General features: G+C 42.6%; 3 protein-coding genes across 5 annotated transcripts in view; 1 reads left to right on the top strand and 2 right to left on the bottom strand.

The window, feature by feature from the left end:
• LOC126568306 (mitogen-activated protein kinase p38b-like) overlaps positions 1–21,189 on the bottom strand; it is a 643,298-nt gene that overhangs the window by 10,805 nt on the left and 611,304 nt on the right. The window lies entirely within an intron of this gene.
• The window catches only part of LOC126568491 (ras-related protein Ral-a), a 337,581-nt gene that overhangs the window by 134,745 nt on the left and 181,647 nt on the right, over positions 1–21,189 (top strand). The window lies entirely within an intron of this gene.
• Positions 8,225–14,647, bottom strand: LOC126568007 (ATP-binding cassette subfamily G member 4). Its single transcript, XM_050224403.1, has 7 exons — positions 14,550–14,647; positions 13,566–13,695; positions 9,808–10,346; positions 9,327–9,737; positions 8,970–9,086; positions 8,649–8,905; positions 8,225–8,575 (listed from the first exon to the last, which is right to left on the bottom strand). Exons 1-7 carry the CDS (start codon positions 14,605–14,607, stop codon positions 8,234–8,236), a joined length of 1,854 nt encoding a protein of 617 aa, XP_050080360.1. The 5' UTR covers positions 14,608–14,647; the 3' UTR covers positions 8,225–8,233.

Here is a 21,189-nt window from a genome sequence, read left to right as displayed (position 1 = left end):
TTCGATGCTCACTTCACACATCGTCATCGCACCCACACAGAGCACTGTATTGCGCAGTTTGATTGTGTTGGTGTGTCGATGAACGCAGCACATCCCGAAAAAAAGGATAATGATTTTCTTTTTTCTTTGGCAAAATAAAAACGGTTAAAAAGGATATTTCCTATTGGAAAATCTTTTCTTATGGAGTCGTTTTCGATGCACAAGCCACTTTTAAACTACTTGAAAAATATTATGAAACTAAAATTCTCTTTTTTTTCATTCAGAGAAAATGTGTATTCAACATGACTAGCACAATCTTTAATCGCTAAGAGGCTTATTGTTTCACTTTTCCATTTAAACAGATAACTATTGAGATGTATAAAAAGCTCTAGAAACCTTCTTGTAACTGCTAACCACACACTTCTAAGCGTACCTGTACATGTGCACACGGCCAAGCTTAAAAATCACGAACCGCGAAACGAACTGAACCACGGACAACCTTCGACTGTCGCACAGCACACTTGGATTCTGTTAGGTTCGTGTATTATCCTGGCTGCTTTACCTTGATGCTGCTCCCCAGTACACATTCAAATAGGCACGCTCACACCTACACATACAATTCTAACCGGTGGGGGGACACTTCTCTTTGGAGTGAAAAGAAGGTGTCAATGTGTTTGTGCTGGAAAAAAAGCCCCCTTTCTCCAGTAATTCAAGCATAAACAAGCTCACATTCTCTCTTCCTTTCTCTCACAGCACACACACTACTACACTCACACATGGACAGTACAGGAATGTGAGGAAATGGCCTTCCAGCGCACCGTTCGTTTTTGTCCTATTGCACCGGCATCAAACGTCCTTGCGTGCGCAGTCCCATGCGTTGTACGTGCTGGTGCACGGTGTGACGTCACCATGGACAAATGTTTGGAAGGACTAAATGATGGGCGGGGGGGGCAGATGTATTTTTTCCTGGGGCTTTACCTTTCGCTGGAATTTGGAATGTGGAATTCACCCTCCCGCCAGGTACATGTGTACTAGCACACACACATGTGAGAAAATGCATTGTTCGCTTATTATCATCACCTTGGGAATGGCCGGACGTGGGCATGCATTGTTCAGGTGAGTGTACGCTTGATGCACCAACGCATTGTAATGCTGATTAATGCTGGTTCAAAAATGTCGGAACAGAAGCGAATGTGTAGTCTACTCAAATTGGAAAATATACTGTCACGTCAAAGAGAACAGTATTGCAAAGGAAATGCATTAATACGTCATCAGAAGCTACCTCAAGATCTCCCCAGATTTTGATGGCAAGGGCTCCTTCATTCATTCCTTCTAGGGGTCACCAAATGGCGAGGTCAACGAGGAGAAGGAGATGAGTCGTCTTAGAGTCATCTAGTAAGAGACCTCGACCAAAGGAACTCACCTACCACAAGAGATTTTGTAACCAAAGAGGCTCAATCTAGGGATTAAGGGATCTCGTAATCGAAGTGATAATTTTTACAAAGCCCCAGTGACGGATTTAGCCTTTCAGAGGTCCTAGGCGGAGTGTAAATTGAGACCCTTTATCACGTTGAATTTAAGGTTCAGTAAGCGTCCGATTTTTGCTATCCATGTAAAGTCATGCAATCGGAGTTTAAGCCAACTTTCTCTACATTTATTAGTTTATTAAACGATGATCATTGGTCTACATAAGACAAAAATCGTATCTTGGCAAGTAGCGAAATAAGGTGAATAAAATGATTCAAAAATATATTTAATTCATCAAAGGTCGTCTTAAGACTACCTGCATGACTAGTTGCGAAAACGGATCGAATAATTATAAACGTTGTTGCAAAAAAAAACCCGACTTTAGCGTTAAAAAACAAGCTTTTGAGAACTTTGTATAAGAAATTTAAAGAAAGAACAAAAATGAGGAGATCTTTGTAAAAGAATTTTAAGAAAAGAACATATTTTTAAGATGAAAAAAAATTAAATTTAAAGGCGCACTTAATTTTCACATCAAAACAGATTTTCATTATCGAAAGGGAATTATTTTATGTTGCCTTTTTTAACCTCGATCTGCTACCTCCCCGCCTGGGATGCTCTCCTGTTACTCGAGACCAAAATTTGCTGCATAGAGGTGTTCAACAAAATGGCGCGCGGTCCTAAGCGGTATTCAACGCCATGCTGTAAGCCTCGATCGCACCAAAAAATGATGATTTTCCACGGGAATGCTGCAGGAGGAATTTTCCAAGAATTTTTGGGTCCCGTTTAACCCTTCTTGTCAGCATGTCTTCACAGGACATCAAAGATGCTAAGTCCACCTCTGTTCCAAAAACGTTCAAACATGATTTTAAAAGATTTTGACCTGAAATTTAGATAATTTCGATTTTTCTCTTACTGCTCCTTACAATGCAAAAATGTCATCTCTTGGCAAGAAAATAAAGACAATTTATTCAATCTGACAAGCAAGCATAATAGCAGCACATAAATTGGCGTTAAATAGAGCAGCTGTGCTAGAAATTTAGCGTCTCCTTAATTTGCAAAACCAAATCCACACCCTACCTGAGTCCGTCTAGCCATCTTTTGCCTTTAAATCTTGCCGACTTGTCATTAGAAGGTAAGTGAAACCAAAAAAATATAATAATTAAGGTTAACGTACGTTCATTTCACAATTTAATTTATTGACCATCTCCTGTCTCCTGGTCCCATATGCTGGTAAACGGTGGCACCGGTCCGCTGTAGTACAACATCAAAACGCGACATGTCACCGCGTCATCATCATTCACAAGCGAAAAGTGCGTGACACGATGTCGTGGCCACCGATGTGGGTGGGTGTGTTTGTTGCAAAATGGTGATGTAGAAACGCCGCAGGCGGGAAACTATACTCTTGGACTCGGCATGCTTGCCGAGCGCGCCCACCACATATTCATATTTTTAGTGTGATTCACTCGAAGAAAAGCGCAGATGAGCAGCGGTTGGGTTGGGATGAAGATTAATTTTTGCTCGCCCGGCTGTACTACGGCTTCGACGGTGTGCATTGGAATTTTGTAAATATTTCGTCTGCAGCGGGCGCGCCACTTGGTGCCACGCATTTATTGTCCGCCATGAGCGACCGGTGAGTGGAACATACCACAGAGCGTTGCATGAAGCCAAACAAATTGAAATATCTCGGATCAGTGGATGGTTTAAGGGTCAGTAGGATTGCAATGGGTTGGCAACACAATACTTATTGTTGGGTAAACGAGTCGGAAAGGAAATTTATAAACCAATATGTTTACAAATTTTTCTGAACCCTGCGCCTTAACCTCATTTATTAAAGCCGATGATAAACAATATGTTATTCTTGACCCGCAACGATCAACGATTTTTGATCGCTTTTTTGCTGTTTTTGTGGTTAATATTTAAACTTTGTAGTGATGATGTTCGGTAAATATTGGTTAACCCTATTCTAGGCCACCGTTCTTATCGAGGCAAACCGATTTTCAGTGCTTTTTTCCGATTTTTGAGTGCCCGGGTCCGAAACGATCTGGCGGACACGTACCAGCTCATAGAGACTTCTTACTGGGTCTTACAGGGTTTTTGATAATAGAATGAACAAGTTTACGAAGATATTGACCTGTTCAGGTATATTAATAATTCAATCTGTGAGGTATAGAATTGCTCGGATGCTGTCTTTGGTTTGTTCCACAATCTTACAGACTCACGCGTTTTTGATCCAAGCAACCGGTGCTGTGAAACGTCTAGACGATATGGACAGCTCCCTGAACTATGAATATTTGGATGGAAAATGTGTGATTCAACAATCCTGTGATACAATCCAATGACAACATCCGATCAATTTGATATCTCATATATTGTATCAATAATATACCTGAACAAGTCAGCTTTTCTTCGAAATTGTTTGTTTCCGATCGGACCAAAACTGAGTGAATTATCGTCGATTTTCCACGGGAATGCTGGGTTTTTCCTCAATAACTGGATGAAAGGGTGGAGGGATCGGGTTGAGGTGTTCTGCAAAAAGATGCGCGGGCCAAAGACGCATCCAACGGTAGGTCCTTCATCCCGATTGGCGGAAAAATGAGGGAGTAATCGTCGATTTTCCACGGGAATGTTAGGTTTTTCCTTAATAACTAGGTGAAGGAGTGGAGGGATCGGGTTGGGGTGTTCTACAAAAAGGTGGACGGATCAAAGACGCATCTGACAGTAGGTCATTCATCCAGATTGGCGGAAAAATGTGGGAGTTATCGTCGATTTTCCATGGGAATGCTTGGTTTTTCCTCAATAACTGGGTGAAAGAGTGGAAGGATCGGGTTGGGGTGTTCTGGAAAAAGATGCGTGGGACAAAGACGCATCCAACGGTAGGTCATTCATCTCGATTGGCGAAAAAATGAGGGAGTAATCACCGATTTTCCACGGGAATGCTGCTGGCGGAATTTTCCGGGAGTCTCTGGAAAATCCCCCTTAGTGTTCTTCGATATTCAAAACCACGTTGTGGTGGTATTTTTAAAAGATTTTTAAGGAAAGAAATAAAAAGGAGAGGAAATGACACAAAATTGGAGAAAAAGTAAAACTTGTGCCGGAAAATATTTGTCTTGTCGGAAAGAAATTATTTTCCAATCGGTTTTTAAAACTTCCATTTGCTACCTCCTCGGATTCATGCTCTCCTGTTACTCCTGGTCGAATTTTGCCGCATAAAAATTTCCGGATTTTTGCCCAAAATTTCCAGATTTTTACCACAAAAATCCGACCAGGAGTAACAGGAGAGCATGATTTCGTGGAGGTAGCTCGGGTCGGCCGAAAATTTCCAAAATCAGTTTTAAAATCCAAAGTCAGTTTTTAATTTGGGTTGGAAATTTTAAGTCTGAAATTCAACTATAATTTTTGCCTCGGGATTTTATAACTGATCTTGGATTTTAAGATTGGATTTGGAAATTTTCGGCCGATTCGAGCTACCTCCTCGATTTCATGCTCTCCTGTTACTACCAGTTGCTCCCAGTGGTCCTGGCTCATCCGTCCTTGGACCCCGCCACATTTTGTGACCCCCATCCCACCACCCTCTCCACGGCAATCCCACGGAAAATCGGAGAAAACTCCCTCATTTTTTCGCCAATCTGGATGAATGACCTACTGTCAGATGCGTCTTTGTCCCACGCATCTTTTTGCAGAACACCCCAACCCGATCCTTCCACTCCTTCACCTAGTTATTGAGGAAAAACCCAACATTCCCGTGGAAAATCGACGATTACTCCCTCATTTTTCCGCCAATCGGGATGAATGACCTACCGTTGGATGCGTCTTTGTCCCACGCATCTTTTTGCTGAATACCACAACCCGATCCCTCCACTCCTTCACCCAGTTATGGAGGAAAAACCCAACATTCTCATGGAAAATCGGCCATAACTCCCTCATTTTTCCGCCAATCGGGATGAATGACCTACCGTTGGATGCGTCTTTGGCCCGCGCATCTTTTCGCAGAACACCCCAACCCGATCCATCCACCCCTCACCCAGTTCTGGAGGGAAAACCTACGCATTCCTGTGGAAAATCGATAACAACTCGGTCAGTCTTGGTCCGATCGGGATGAATGACCTACCGTTCGATGTGTCTTTGGTCTGTCCACCTTTTTGCTGAACAGTGCGGATGCGTCTGTAAGCCGTGCACTTTTTGACGACACCGAGGTCGCTGGTCGCATATTTAAAATCAAAATGCAATTTTAATTGAAAATAAAAATTTTATTTGCCGACTTACATTTCGAATTCGAGCTTTAGCGAAGTAGAATTCCTACGCATTTTATGACACGCTAAGTATGCAAACCGCAAAGCACTTGGCGGCTTTTGTACAACTTTATGATTTCAGAAATACTAGCAACAATATTCGCTCAAGCATTGTGTAAGTTGCTGTAATTTCTAGCACACACACACACACACAGACCTCAAATTCTAATTCTTCTCGCCCAAATGCTTTTGTTTTCGCTCGTTAATACACACATTCTTCTCTGCGAATGAATCAGCTGACGGTTAAGAATTTATGTTCCATTAAGCTATTTCACTCTTTGATCCCATGATAAATGGAGAAGCTAGCTTGCCAACTTGTCTCGCACGACACCATGCCAACGTGCAAAACGGTGCATCATCATACAGTGGGCATTGCAGATCTACCGCATCTAGATTGAGCTACCTCGAATGCCATAAAAGTGCCACATTAATTAAACTGTTGCTGTGGATGTTCGAAAACTTAATACATTGATTTCGTATCTCCATAGCTCAATAAAAAACTCAATCAAATCACGTATTTTTACATTTTGTTTTCAAACACTATTTTCATTCAAAAAACGTTCCTCCGCACCGTTACATGCTTGTCTTCCCAGGTGGCTGGGGATGGTCTGTCACGACAGATGGTATGAAATAATTTTGGCAAATCCCAAACCATCATCCCAACCGGCGACAGCCGAAGGCAAAGAAAAAATTGCATTCTAACACTTGCACCGTCGATCGGGAGGATTAGTCGACCGTTTCCCGAACCGTGCACCGTGGAAGTAACGGCCACACTGCAGGTTCGAGAAAATATTTTAGTAACATTGGCGTTGGTCCAGAACGCGCAGGAAGCAACGAAATTCAACGCAAAATGCACAGCAGCGTGCCAAACGCGATGTTTTCGGCTGACAGGTCCATTTGGCTGCTGATCGTATCCTGGGGCTGGGCGTAATATTTCTCTACAAATGGTTATCCGTTTCAAAGAGTATGTGTGTGTGTGTTTGTTTTTTATTCGTCTTCCCTTTGTCCCTTGCTAATGAAGCAGTAAGAGTGATGAGCTAAGAAAAATGCTCATTTTCCCTCGTCAGACAGACGACCTGTTTCGGTGCACAATTAACGGCAAATAAATGGCTCACATTGCTTGAACCTCAGGTTCCATTTTTTATGGATTCATTAAAAATATGTAAACTGAGTGATTACTCAGAGTTTTAGAGCTGCTAAGAGGACAATGGTTTTAGGTGGGGCACATTGAATTGTCTCGGTTAATGAGTGCACTGTACGTGTACATTTCTGCTAGTCGTTTGAAAGGGAAATCACGTTCGAGGAGGAAATTTCCCAAAATTGAAGGTTATTTATTTTTGTCTTTATTTGAATTGCATAATTTAAGATACTTTTTACTTAACATTTCATCGAAGGTCATTTCTGTAAATATTATTTTTAGATATTTTTCCTCATTTTTATCGCGATATAAAACAGTCTTTTCAAAAGGAAGCATTTTCGTGTGAAATATTTCAACGGAAACTAGCACTGAAAAGTTTCATAAAAACGCTTCATTTCAAACCGTTGACAATTTTCAAATTTAAAATGAGTTGTTAATTATTTTAGCGTTTAAATTATCTAGATAAAAAAAAAGGTTAAAAGCATTCAAAATAGGTAAAAATTATTAAATTCATTTAGGGTAGATTATTTTTAAATGAAGCTATAAATTAGAGACAAAACACCAATTCCAACAATCGAAAAAGTGACCAATCCATCGTTTATTTGTGTGTTGCACAGGTTTTCTTTTGTAAGTACAGTAAAATTTGTAATTTCCTTTAGCCTTTTCTTAACAAAATATCATCACTGATTGTGTGTCTGTTTTGTTTTGTTTTGCTTTATCCATTTCAACCACAAACAGCTTAACGTTAATTCTAAATCATAAGTCGGCTGCATCACTGCACAGCTTAAGTCTAACTCGAAACCGTACTGTTTTTTTTTGTTTCTACTGTTTCTAGCATTAAAATAAAACAAAACGCGTTCCTCTACGCCTCTAAGGGGAATGTTGTGATGCATTGCGCATATCTACTGATTTGTGTTTTGCTGGCATTATAAACATTCCCTTCCCTAAATCAAAACTGCATCGAGCCTACTCACAGCGATACCTATCCATAGAGAGAGAGAGAGTGTGAGAGACCCTATCCTGTCATTAGTACTTTGGATTCGTCTTGTAAAAGCCCTTCCCTAGTGGGTTGTGTGTGTGTGTATAATCTTTGTAAAAAAACTCTCTTATTACTACCCCCACATGGAACTGAATATCAAGTCTTGTTATTTGCTATTGTCCAGTGTTTATAGAGTCATTTTGAAGAAATAAAAAAAAGTTTGTAACAAAAAAACCCACCCATACATGAGGAGATACTTTGCTACACTATAAGAACAAAAAAAAACTCTCGACTACAGCCTAACCAAGCCGCAGCGACAGGATCACATTATTTGTTTGCCTTTCATTGGCCTTCCAAGCGAAGGGGCCCCGGTTCGATTCTCTACTTGTAGAACCGTCTCCGTAAGCTCAGGTAGCACACCAACCGGTAGAAGAGCGTCATCGAGATCAGAATGGTCAGCTCGAACAGTAGCGTAGTGTTGTCGATGCGTACGTAATGCAGTAGAACCTTCGGATCGTCAAAGTGGCAGTACATCTCGTTACACTCGAGCCGGGCCCGATTGTAACCGAACACTACCAAAACGACGGACACGACACCACCGCGGATGAAGGATACGCGCATTAGCCACTGCATAAGTACCGGAATCTGAGGTGCAAAGTCGAACCCGTAGATGGCAAGCCCGAGGAAGGGTGCAATCGTTAGCGGACCGATGGCAGAACCGTTCTGTAAACAGAGAAAAATGATTGTCAACTTATTCACGAATACCATGCATACCGACTGGCAGCTGTCAGCTTACCATGACATTAAAGGTGGCACCAATCATCAGACCGAAGCCTTCCGCACACAGCGACACGATAATGCCGACGAGTGCGAACAAACAGTACCGGAAGAACTCTGGCGGCAAACCGGACAGCCAGTAAACTAGCAGGGTGAACACAATGTTGAGCAGCAGCTGAACCGGTAGTCGGGACAATGTCAGGGCAAGATAGTACGGAAACAAGCCATACCAGCGATTGAAGCATTCCTTCTTGACCAGCTTTACCTCTCGTGGATCTGTTGGAATTGTTAAATTATCGTTAACAGTAGATCATTGGAGGTGCAAGAGGCTGATACTTACAGCTTAAAATTGGTACCATTACTTGAGTGTAGCAGAAGAAGAAGCACACACCAAGACAGAACTTCAGATGATCAAACATTCGGGCTCCATCGTTGGCGGCGTTCAAAAATATTAGGCCTGTAAATGGAGAATCATGTTTTCTTAATGAACATTTCAAGACAATTGCATTTTAAATCATTAGAATTATTATCAGAAAAGAAAAGTTCCAAAAATTAACTGCATTCAAACAGATAACTTAAAAAATTGCATACATTTAGGCGTTTTTGTAGCACCATTCCAGAAAACGCCTAAATGTAGACAATCTACTAATAGCTTTGCCTTATAACCCTAAGGGACATACGAATGAAGCATTCTTACCGATAAAAATGCCACACGCTATGTGGTGTATCAGCTGAATCCACAGCACCGTCCGGTTGCGTATAATCTTCGTCCACATCAACCGAAACAGCACCCAAAACTGCACGAACCCAGACACGGCGTGCCGGTTGTGGAAGAAGCGTGTGATCTGTTTCATCTTCTGCACCAACGTACTAACGTGCGGACCTTGCCGATCCAGTATCATCGAGGTAACGGTCGGCTTCAGCACAAACTCGCTAACCGGCTCGAGCGAGGATGGTTCGTGATCGGAGGAGAGCGAGGTGGGTCCGGAACCGCCGGCCGCAATCGCACCGGTAAGCTGAAGCTCGGAGCAGATCGATTTTCCGTTCTGCATCGCATTGGCAAGCGTTGGAATGAGTTCCTGGGTGTCACTATCACAGATTTCAATAACTATAATCAAATGGATACAATAAGTTCGAAATACTTTTCCACCAATAAACACCTCTTTCCGCATACTTACTAAAGTCAGCTGGATTGTAATGCCGCGGACATTCGATGTTTAGGTGGGCAAGAAACGGGACGAGCGCCTTCGGATTACCCTGATACACGCACTGGCCCCGAGCTATCACGTATATGTGATCAAACAGCGCGAAAATACTCGCCGAAGGTTGATGAATCGTGCACACGACTGTCCGATCCTGGCGGGCAAGATCGCGCAACAGCCGCACACAGTTCGCTGCCGTTACCTCGTCCAACCCGCTCGTCGGTTCGTCCAGAAAGAAGATGGACGGATTGGCAACCATCTCCAGCGCAATCGACAGCCGCTTCCGTTCGCCACCGCTCAATCGTTCGGCCGTCACATTGCGCCGATGGTTAAGGTTCAGGCTGGACAGTACTTCCGTGATCGTTTCCTGACAGTCAGATTGATCTTTGATTTTAAGCTTGCACGCAATTGCCATCAACTCCTCGACCGTCAGCATCGGTTGGTGATGATCTTCCTGTGTGATGTAGCAGGATGCCTTCTTGTTCAGATGTACCGTACCCTGGACGCCTGATTTGCTGCAGCGGTGCATAAAGAACGAAACAGAACGAGAACGACCCAAAATAAGTGAAAGCGGTTTGCACACCACACGACAGAGTACCCTTCCGGTTGACGTTTTGCCTGCAGGGAGGTTTGATCCAGAATTGGTGGGGCTGGATAATGGCACAAGTATTGGCATCGTGCGGACAATCGTTTATTTAACCTACTTAATTGTTTTAATCACCACAATGGATTCATTAATTACCCATTCAGTCACACTGTAAAACACACGATAGCAGCTTGCAATAAGGATGGGTGAAGGTGAAGGAGAAGAGGGAAATCCTGCTCTTTAGGTCATTTGCCATTGTCTGAGAAAGTGTGTCACTTGTTTGAATAAGGTCGACATGTTGTTATTTAATTATTTTTATAGTTTTTAGAAGTTTGAAGGGCAGTCAAAACTCTTTACATTTAATGATTTTACTAAAAAATATGAGTCGCTACTGAAATTTTAGAATAGTTTGGCTTATATGCACAACTAACAACAATTAAAAATTCGATGTTGGAACTGCATCCCCTAAATGTATGCAATTGCTCAGTTCGCCGTTATTTTATTACTGGACCGACGAGAATTTCGAACGCAAGCCTCCGTCACGTGATATTTTAAGCAATATACTCCACGCTACAATTGACGATCATGATCACTGAACGAACTAAATTGAATTATTCATCTACATAACTGAGCGAACAAAATATATTCCCGTGACAGCTCCATTTCATAATCGATTCCCCTCAAACGTGCAGACACACGCTCGCGAATTATTTCCTCCAACGAACCCAAAATGACAAATAGCCAACCATTAGTTATTCCACAGCGGTGTAAAAAAAGATGTAAATGTCTAGCCTGCATGTCATAAAACCTGCCCCAACCCTCAACCGTACCTTCGATTATAAATTGCGCTAATGACAAACTGCTCCGGTTACGTCTCGCTGCACCGACCGTTTCTTTTTGCATCAAATGACACATGCATACACGCTGCTCATCAAATCAGGCACACCGCAGCCGTGTCATTATTGGCAATGATTGAAACAACAACAGGGAGAGAAAGAAAAATAGTTTCGCACTTCGGCTGCAAGGTCGGCGTGGCTGCAGTGGATTGGCGAACGGCGATTTATCATGCGCACAAGTCAGGTTCAGGTTCAGCGAATGCGTGTACGTATCATTAAACAATAATGCCCAATGTGTCAAACCCACCCGTTACACCTTAGTACAAGTACGGTTGCGGTTAGTGAAATCGAAAGTCGCGGCCAAACATAAAGCGAAACTGCAACGAACGTGTGCAGTTATGGGTGAGCAAAGCAATAAACAATGGCTCCCAATGGTAAACTGATTGACAACTCGCTGCCATCAGTAAAGTCAAATTTGAACAATGAAACCGTTAATTCGCGTCTCGTCAACCGATCAAGTGCAAAACACACAACGATCGTTAATTGTCCATCCCAGGGTAGGGCGTACGTTTGGTGGGTTTATTGATTATGTCTTCAGTGGATGAGGACGCCGGGCGTTGTCAGCATAAATTACTTCACAAGTTTGCACGTGGCACGTGGGGCGGTTTCATTGATCATCGCCCGACCCTACCCACCAGCACGATTTTTATATTCGATCCGGTGCGAATAACTGCCAAGTAATGTGCAACATAGCTCGGGGAGCTTCGAGAACATGGCCGTAGATGAATGCCCGTAGGTGGTCTGTAGGAGGTAACGTGTATACGAGAGAGATTTCATAAGGGTGTAGTGAAGAAGTCGCTCGAGCGACTCTGCCTCTAACCGATGTGCCCCGCAGCGGGATATGATGTTGCACTTTACTTCTGGGGCGATCTTGCGCACGCGATCGCGGGTGTGTCTGAACCGGTCAATGGCCTGCTTTACGCGTTTGCATACGTTTTGTACACTGGCGAAGGCATACGCCAGCCTGTAGTGAGCTGTGAGACGAATTGGTGAGTGAATTAAATATAGAAGATGCTGCAGTAAAGCGGACGATTGACGGTGATTGGTTATTGAGGTGTTAATTTTTGTGCAACATAATTTAACTAGCGCTTGATTTCCAGTTTAGGATTCAATTTTTACTTCTTTAAAAAGAATATATTAAAAGGAATACCATCTTCAAACATTAATGAGCATTAGTAACTATTTTGGTGCAAAAAGATTTTGCAAATATTTACTCTGCAGAAACGGAATGAGCAGGTATACTGGGGGACCGAGACGTTCTTGGCATTCTGCCAATGTGCACCGCGTGCCTAGACTATTGCTGGCGATGAACTATGCTGCGCGCGAAGGCCATCACATATGTAACCGGTTTGGCAAAGTCTAGGTGGGACCTGATGAACAGGCCTCACCAAATGTAGGAAAAACTAACGAAAATCAAAAATAAACTAGATTTCTGCACATCTGAGGTGCATTTTGTAAAATCGTTAGCGCCTTAAAAGTATAAAATAATTAAAATTTTGGTACTTAAATATGGAGTTACAAATAGTAGTCTGCACAAAATCGATTAGGCTTTACTAAAATCGTTGGAGAAAGGGACCCTGAAGTTCTCTCTAGAAGAATATATATCCGAAAGACTACAGCAATCTTCTCAATCAGTCTTCTAAATAGTTTGTATAAAATTTGACGTACTGATCACCGTCATGAAAATGATATCGTACGACCCAGCAAAAGAAAAATTCCGACTAACTACAATGATCGTAAGCACACTTCGTCAAAGTCTGAGCAACCACAAAGTCAAGAGCTTCATGTCATATTGTGCTGCAACAAATCGTGTCTGTAAAGTGTCATTAGACGCAAATGTGCGATTGTTTCTAGACGGTGCGCACCGTTCGGAGAGCCATTAAACGAGCGCTAATGCTCGTGAAAGAGATTCTAATGTTGTGTGTGAATTAATTTCCACCTTTCCATCTGCATAAAATCACTTGACCAAAAGGTCTTTGTTGTGCATTTCTGGATAGCTTTTCAAGGGTGAGCTGTGAAACGATTCTAAGAAGGCTTAAGCGCGTAGGTTCAAAAGTTTAAGCAGTTGAGTTAAGTACATCCCTGTTTACCTCAACTATTGGATCAAATGTCGCAAAGTCATTGCAAACGTCGTTATTAAGCACACTGCAGAAAGCGTGCAAGCTGTTGCGTGTACCGTGATAACTTACCAGCTTGAAACATAATTCAAAAACAACCGCCCTTAAGGCAGCTCGAGCAGCTTAACTACTTACCGATAGCCAGAAATTGCATTCAGCAAACTACTTTTGCCAGCCCCGGAGGGACCCATAATTGCTGTTAATTGTCCATGCCGGAAGACACCGCTCACACCCTTCAGGATGTTCCGTTTGTGGCTTTCACTCACTGAAACAAAAAACCACAGCAAAAGAAAAATGAACAAGAACGGTTATGAAATTTAAAGCAAACATTAATTATGATTATTGGGAGAGAGGGTTGCAAAATCTACCAAAGGTTGAATAACTCTTAACCACTATTTATCACTGCTATGTGTGTCACGGTCTGATGGTGGATTTTTGCTTCCAAATGAAGAGGTTGTTAGGCTGTTGTGATTGAAAAGGTTAATCTTCTTCCCATTGCGATTGGAATTTTTGTGTTGCGTCTATCTTTTCGTATTGTGTGTTGACCTTCAGGCAGCGGCACCCAACGGAATGATTGGCCGGAAGGCAACGTGTCAAAAGCAACGTTGATGCTTTTGAATGGAAACGTTGAGTTGAAGTTAAAAAGAGATCCGTCAGTTTGGATGATGATTTAATGAGCTATTGTGTGGGTTTATAAAAAAGTGCTATAAAAACTTATGTACAGTGCTATAAAAAAACGCTTCAGTCGAGAGTAGTTTTAAAAGAGTTCTGCCTTGATGTTTTTAATAGTTAAAATAAATTAAACAAATCCGTTAATCGATTAAAAATGCCCTTTCCGTTCAGAGACGCACCCAAGCTTACACGATACTACCTACGCACCACTCAAAGCTAGAATCGGAACCGATGCAAGACAAGCGGTAAAAATAATTCATTTAAAATTACAGTGCTGCATCGGTTCGAAGCGGCACAACTGGTTAACCTCGGCCAGTACAGTACCAACAGTCCTTCCTGGTACGGCGTCCAGATTGCCGGCCCGTCAGGACGCTGACGCAAGTGCATCCCAAGTGCAATGCTGTTGCAGCAAGACAAAGTGCAGAAGGCGTTACGCGCAATACTTACGGAAACTTTTGCGTACGTTGACCGCATACTCGATGTCTTGAAACTCGACGTCTTTCATCTTGCAGCCACGGTTTGGTTCTCGAGAGCACTTTTGCACAGTGTCCAATTACTAACTTCTTCCCTTCGTAAGTGTGCGTGCGCGCGTGTCTGGGACACTGGTGCATGTGCAGGGAATTGTGACCCGTTTGTTGATTGGCCTTTCGTATCGTTGCAGTACCAGTTGAACGTGATTTGATGCGGATACGAAGAACTACTCCCAAAACTAGTTAGTCTTCTACAATAAAGTCGTCTATTCTTTTTGTTTTGTTTTGGTCGATTTTCTTCAATCCATGTCCTTGAGTTGTTTGTAAACGCTTTTCTGCAAATAAAAAAATAAAACAAAACAAAAAAACAAATAAATATTTCGCACCTATCGGATTTGTTTTGTTTGCTGCCCGTTTGCCCCATAATATGTAAGCCAATGTCCAGCAAAACAAACTTCCCAACTCCGAGTAACCGGTTTGGCTAGACGAGAAAGGTAAGACGCGTAAGACGCCATGGACGCAGACCTTGATCTTGACCGAACCCGAACCAGTCGGGCTGATCGCTCAGATTTATATCTTTGGATTGATTCTAGTGCGAAACGATGATTTTTTTTATAGTGTTGGCAGTTGTCAGTTCCTCGTTCTTCTCGTTCGTCTATTTTTTTGGTTGTTGTGATAAGTGCTTTTAAATTACTGTAGCCAATGCCTTTTCAACGGATTGATGAAGCTGTGCAAATACACAAAAATGAGAAGGTTCTGGATTCATCCTTAACTTTAGACGTGGATATTTTTAGTCTCAATAGAAGTAAGAAAAACGGATAAGAAAACAAGAAGAAAAGGAGAGAAAAACAGTCCGACAAAAAATCAAATTGGATAACTTTTTTGAATATCTCCAATGTGCCATAAAGTTCGGGAATATTCAAGGTTAAAGGGGGTAGAAATGATTTTGAATTTAAGACTAAAATGCCATGTTTTGAGCCGTTTGGCCGGAATAGTGGAACAACAAAATTCTGAAGCCATAAATCTCTGAGAATTTAAGAACCACGAGGACCGGTCACTTTATAGCAAACTACATGTAGCGAGATAAAAATGAGATCAACCGAGTAATTTACGATGGAATAACCAACACTAGGAGAAATTCCAGAAACCTTGCACACGCTGCTTCCCAGAAGACAGAGAGTGAATGGTAACAAAGCCTCTCACACAAACCGTTTCAAAAATTCAAGGATATTCCCTGCAACGTCATTGCAGTTGCATTCTCTTACGTCTATCACGATTTTTGCGAACTTACAGCCAACCGCAAAGCGCGGCGAAATCCCTCGAAACGAGGAGTGTCAATGAGGGGTGCCTCTCAACAACGATTCAATCGACATCTGCTGACGATGCACGATTCTGCATCGATCGAATCGGGCAAAGATCAACAATGGAGCTGTCGTCAATGGCTCCGGTGAGGCCTCAAATGTGTGGACGAAACTGCCTTGTTCGGTGACATGTTTAAACAATATGTTCCGATGCCACTGGCGACGCCGGTGTGTGTCAACATAAAGTTCATAAACTTCACCGCAGCTACCGTGTAATCTGAGGGGGGGACGTAGTCTGGTATGGTAATGCAAATTAGGTGCTTATTTATGCACACCCTTGCGATTGACACTGGGGTCCGGCGGGCCTCGAGCACTACATCGATCAGATGTTGGTGCTGGGATGCATCCCGCTGTGTCAGAAGGCGTCAGAAGCAAATAAGATATTCCTCCCGACCACCAATACATCAATCGACGTGTGGAAAGATTTTATCTGGTTCCCGTCTAGCGTGAGAAGAACCAGACCGGAAGTAGCATCAACCTGACAGCTTGAACCCGATGAATAGAATTCTAATAAATGAAGCAACAGAAACACTCATACAATGCGCACTTGGCAGAAGATTAAGTTACCAAGAAAATGCTATGAATCGCAAGCAAGTGTTGAGTGTGAAGCATTTTTCTTTTTTCATAGCCAAACGTGAAGCTGAATGAATGTGTATAATTTTGTTGTCATTACAAGCCGTTTAGTGTGCTGCTAATTATGGACGTGGTCTGCACCGATCGACAGAGGGACGTTAACTATACATCAGCGAATTAAATCGATCACAGCAGCAGGACAAAATTGAAAGTGATTTATAGAGATCACTCCGGTCACGGAATGGCTTAGTTGACTTGCTGATACTAGTAAGACTAGTAAGTCATTAGATGGCCAGCATTACATAGAAGGTCATTGTTGCTTACAGGAACAAACCGGATACAAGCATCCTCCGATTGCGATTACCGATCACGCGAAGAAATGACCGATTCCGAACACTCGCGCTGTTCCATGTACTTGGATCAGACAGGCTTTTTCAGGCTTTTTGCTAGATCTTCAGGGCTAGCTCCTACTAGTAAATTCACGCATCTGATAACTCGTTGACTAGCCAGGAGAAGTGTTTAACCGCAGACCAAAGTTCAGCGGTGATTTCCTCCATTTTTCCCCATGAAAGCAGGGGTGAAACTTTTCGCGATTCTCAGGGTTTGCCGGACATCCCCAGCGTCGCTCAGTTCGGATGGGTTAATTTTTTTCCAGCACTCGCCAAGAGATGTCTTTCACTGTGGACCAAGTTAGCCGGCGAGGAGATCGCCTAATTTTCACGAGTGTGCACTAATGGAGTGCAGGACTAATATGCTTAGGGAGGCCAAGGGCTAAACTTTCCCGAATCTGGAAAAGATCCTCCCAAAGAATTACAGTCGTTGAGCCATGATGAACAGAAATTTGACGATTCTAATTTGACGATGTCGCTAAAAATAATATACTTTAGAAAAAATTTACTTCTAAATAGCGCCATTTGTCGGAAGTAAGGTGTGCACTAGCACTTCAACTATCACTTTCAATATTTCAAGCACATTAATTTCAATGTGTAACCTACACACTTCTCTATAGATCACGTCACATTTGATTGCCAAATTATTTCTACAGAACAGCGTAATTAACCTTGTGCTGCCCATCAGAATAGCGCCATTAGTTGGAACAAAAAAAAAATGTCCACTAACTCTTCCAATCTTACAACATAACGTACCATTTCCTTTGAGACAGCATAATGACAGTCATTGAGCAGGATTTATGAGTAAACGAAAACATTATTCACCGCTGCTAGCTGCAATCTGCAGCTGGTCAGCTGACACTGAAGATTGCATAACTCCAAACCAATTCCAAACCCGTGCACAAACATACCACAAACCAGTAAGAATAACCCGTTCCAATAAGCAATATGCTCCCAATGGAAAATCGTTTACAAGCAAAATTGCAGAAACTGAACGTTAGCTGCTTCACCGAAAAAAATAGAACTCGTTAGCTAGCTTATGTTCGTACAAGGTCGCCGTAACACTTTTCTAGCACTCACACTGCACAGTACTCAAAACCGAGATGATTGAAAAACCGAAAGTCCATCTACCGTTTGGTGGAAGATGACGAGGAACGCCTTCGCAGCCCACCCGTGCTAGCTGGACTAACATGTCGATTGCAACATACTGCAACAGCTGCAGCCAGGACCACCAAATGCATCCAAAACGCGAATCTCTCGCAAACCGGTTAGTGGTGTTGGGGCATTGAGTGCAGCCGATTCAGTGGTAGAATGTGTTGGATTGCCATTTAATGCTGCAACACTTTTCTGCACGACCAACAGAAGCCAGTTGGACGCTTCGCATGCTGGCCGGTGACACTCGAGTCGCGTGGTGGGACTAACTTACTGGCGGTATGTTTATGTTTCTGCAGACAAGCAGCGCTTATGTGCAGCGCTGGTTCAAGGTTGCGAACACTCAACTTGACTTTTATGACCGGCTGGCATGCCTGTGTACGCACGCACAACATTCTCTTAATGACTCTTATTAACCAACGAATTATCGAGCAAATATTTGGAAAGGTACATTACGTTCGAGCGCTTTCTGGCAGGATCAGAATAGAATGCGAAGAGAAGTCCTACCTCAATACTTGATCATATAAACCCTATTCAAACAGTAGCGTTCTATCGATACTGTGCCTCTTAAGCAATTGTGGCGATCGTGACTTCGTTTATTCTTCTCCAGACGGTACGAAACACCTCGCGAACGTGATGGGGCTTTCGAAAGGCAAACAAAAAGTACCTACCCGTTGGTGATTTACTGACAAAAAAAAACCGACTAGACGTGCCTTGGCCAGTAACTCTACTAAAAAGTGTTTTTACTACGAAGGGTCGAAGAGCGAGAAAAAAAGGCAAGAACAACATCAAAGCTATCTACTTCGTTACGTCCGATCGGGATCCCGTCCCGTAATGAACAGCTTCACCACGATGGCGGAAGATGAGGGCTCGGACACACGTGTCGTAATCATATGGTGTTCGGCAGGGGATGCTATTAAGCACTAATGTCCAGTGCACTAGTCCAGGATTAAGTCATTCCTCTGGATAGTATATTATCATTCGCGAAACGTGTAGGAGCACGTTCTAAGTGCCAGTAAGTGGGTCACCGATGTTGAAGATTATGCATGGTTTTGAACTACCGATGGAACATAGTCGTTGGAATTTGATTCTAATTGTATATTGTTGATAAGATGGTACTAAACACGTTTTAGTAGGTCTGTCAACAAACACTAATTATGGTAAGAGTGATGTATAAATAGGAGATCATAACTTTAAGGTAAAACTATCTGCCTAGAACCTTCATAATACCAGTACTTATATACGCTTATGAGACATAGACTCGGTTTACAACTGACATTTTAGTTGCTTTCGAGAGAAGAATGGTCAAAAAGATTTTTGGCCCTATGTGTTTGCCAGACTTCGATGGGTTGATCATGCTATGAGAATGTTACCGAACGACCCAGGCCAGCCACGTAGATAGATGAGGCTTAGTAGTGATAGCGTTGGTAAGTTCGCTAGAATGGCCGGAATCGTGAGCGGTATCGAGGACTTCTGTAGCCATATTATGTGCCACTTATTCATTCACATTTGCGTCCTTCCAAATGCCCCGCTTCATATACTCAAGATGGGGCTGCACATTGCATCATTTGCAGCTGATAGCAGCAGCAATCACAAACCCACACACTGACCGTAAAAAAGCTCGATATCAAGTGCACCACTGATTAGCACTGTACTAACCATCCGTTAAACTAAACACTCGAATGTCTTTGTTCGGTTTGATCCATTTAAAGATCGCACTGTTTGGAGATTTGCGACAGCAAACAAACTTGCACTGTGTACTAAGAAACGCTTTTTCTCATCACTAAGATATTGCCATGCCAAAGTCTCATACAGGGAAACACACTTATCGCACCAAGTGCTGCGACCCAATTGCAGCGTGCCCTTTTTGCCGATACGCTGCAAACAACACGCACACCCCATGTGTCAGAGGGGAGAGGGAGGCCCTATTTAGCTCGGTTGATATTATCGTTTAGTACATTACGATGCTCGCTCTCCTCTGTTTGCTACGTGTCACATTGTAAAGAATCGCACCCGTCGAGACGGGTTAGACACCGCTCGCTTCCTACGATGACGTCCACGATCACCCACGGTGACTAATTGTCACCGATTTACGATCGGAATGCCGGAGACAAAGCGCTTGGAATGGTTCGATTAGCATTTTATTGGCCATTTATAATTGAATTGGATTGTTCAATTAGTTAAGCCCTCCTTCGATTCGATCGGTGGTGCGCTTTTGCATGATCGAGGTGACAGATGAAAGGTACCGGACTAGGTACCGGACCGGCTAGTTGTTGACACGGTGCTACGGCGGCTTGGCCCTTGGATGATTTCTTCTTCGTAAACGTAAATTGAACACGACGTTATGAGCAGCAGGTATGGGAAGGAATCGATCGAAGGTCACCGATGTGTGAACAGAACGGTGGATAAGATCTAGTTATTCCATACACACACGCACACACACTACAGAGTCTTGTAAAACTTCTCATTCTGTTCCGAGGAACTCGATGAGCTACTTGAATGATTTTAATGTACTAAGTAACGCATCGAAACGTTACAGCTCAACGGTTTTGAGTCATAGACGATTTTTTTACAGTAATTGTTCTATGGGATCACATTCAATTAAGAGCTCATTTTATGTGATTTCTACTTCTAGGAGGAGCACAGTACGAACACCAATAGGTTGTTTTGTTATTCAATATTTGTGGAAAATTTGTGACATGGGTTTACTGCGCCTAAATGTATGTAAATGCTGTTGTCCCCTTGTATATCGAACGATTTTTGGAATAGCTTTTTCAAATAGAGGAATAATGTACGGAGATTTGATGCAATTTTTAAGGTGATTTTATCCTTTTAGAATAACTTCCTGTTGTTAATTATTGTGCCACACCAAACAAATCAGTAATGCAAATATAAGTAACCTAAAACTTCATAATTTGGCGCTCCAAAAACACGCAATACGCCTCCAGCCAGAGCACAAAACTCACGTGTTCGTGATGAAGGTTATTGAAACATGCTCAAAATTCACGTCACCAAAATGGTTTTAATTAAGCCAAACTTTATGCCCTACAGCCAGACACAAACGTTCCATTCGTTTTTGTCTAATTCGCACCCAACTTAAGGTTGCAAAACTGTAACCGAAGCTCGGCGAACATACTATGTG

This window comes from Anopheles maculipalpis, chromosome 2RL (assembly GCF_943734695.1).
Source record: "Anopheles maculipalpis chromosome 2RL, idAnoMacuDA_375_x, whole genome shotgun sequence".
Lineage (NCBI taxonomy): Eukaryota > Metazoa > Arthropoda > Insecta > Diptera > Culicidae > Anopheles > Anopheles maculipalpis.
Note: the sequence above shows the minus strand (reverse complement) of the source record. Positions and strands in the feature narration are given on the sequence as shown.

Bases quoted from the DNA above. Each gene is read 5' to 3' on its own strand.
- LOC126568007 (XM_050224403.1), bottom strand. From the start codon at position 14,607: ATGAAAGACGTCGAGTTTCAAGACATCGAGTATGCGGTCAACGTACGC. The intron at 9,738-9,807 runs GTAAGTATGCGG...ATTTGATTATAG, and splicing joins TTACAATCCAGCTGACTTTA to TTATTGAAATCTGTGATAGT. The intron at 8,576-8,648 runs GTAAGCTGACAG...CTCTGTTTACAG, and splicing joins GTGCCACCTTTAATGTCATG to AACGGTTCTGCCATCGGTCC.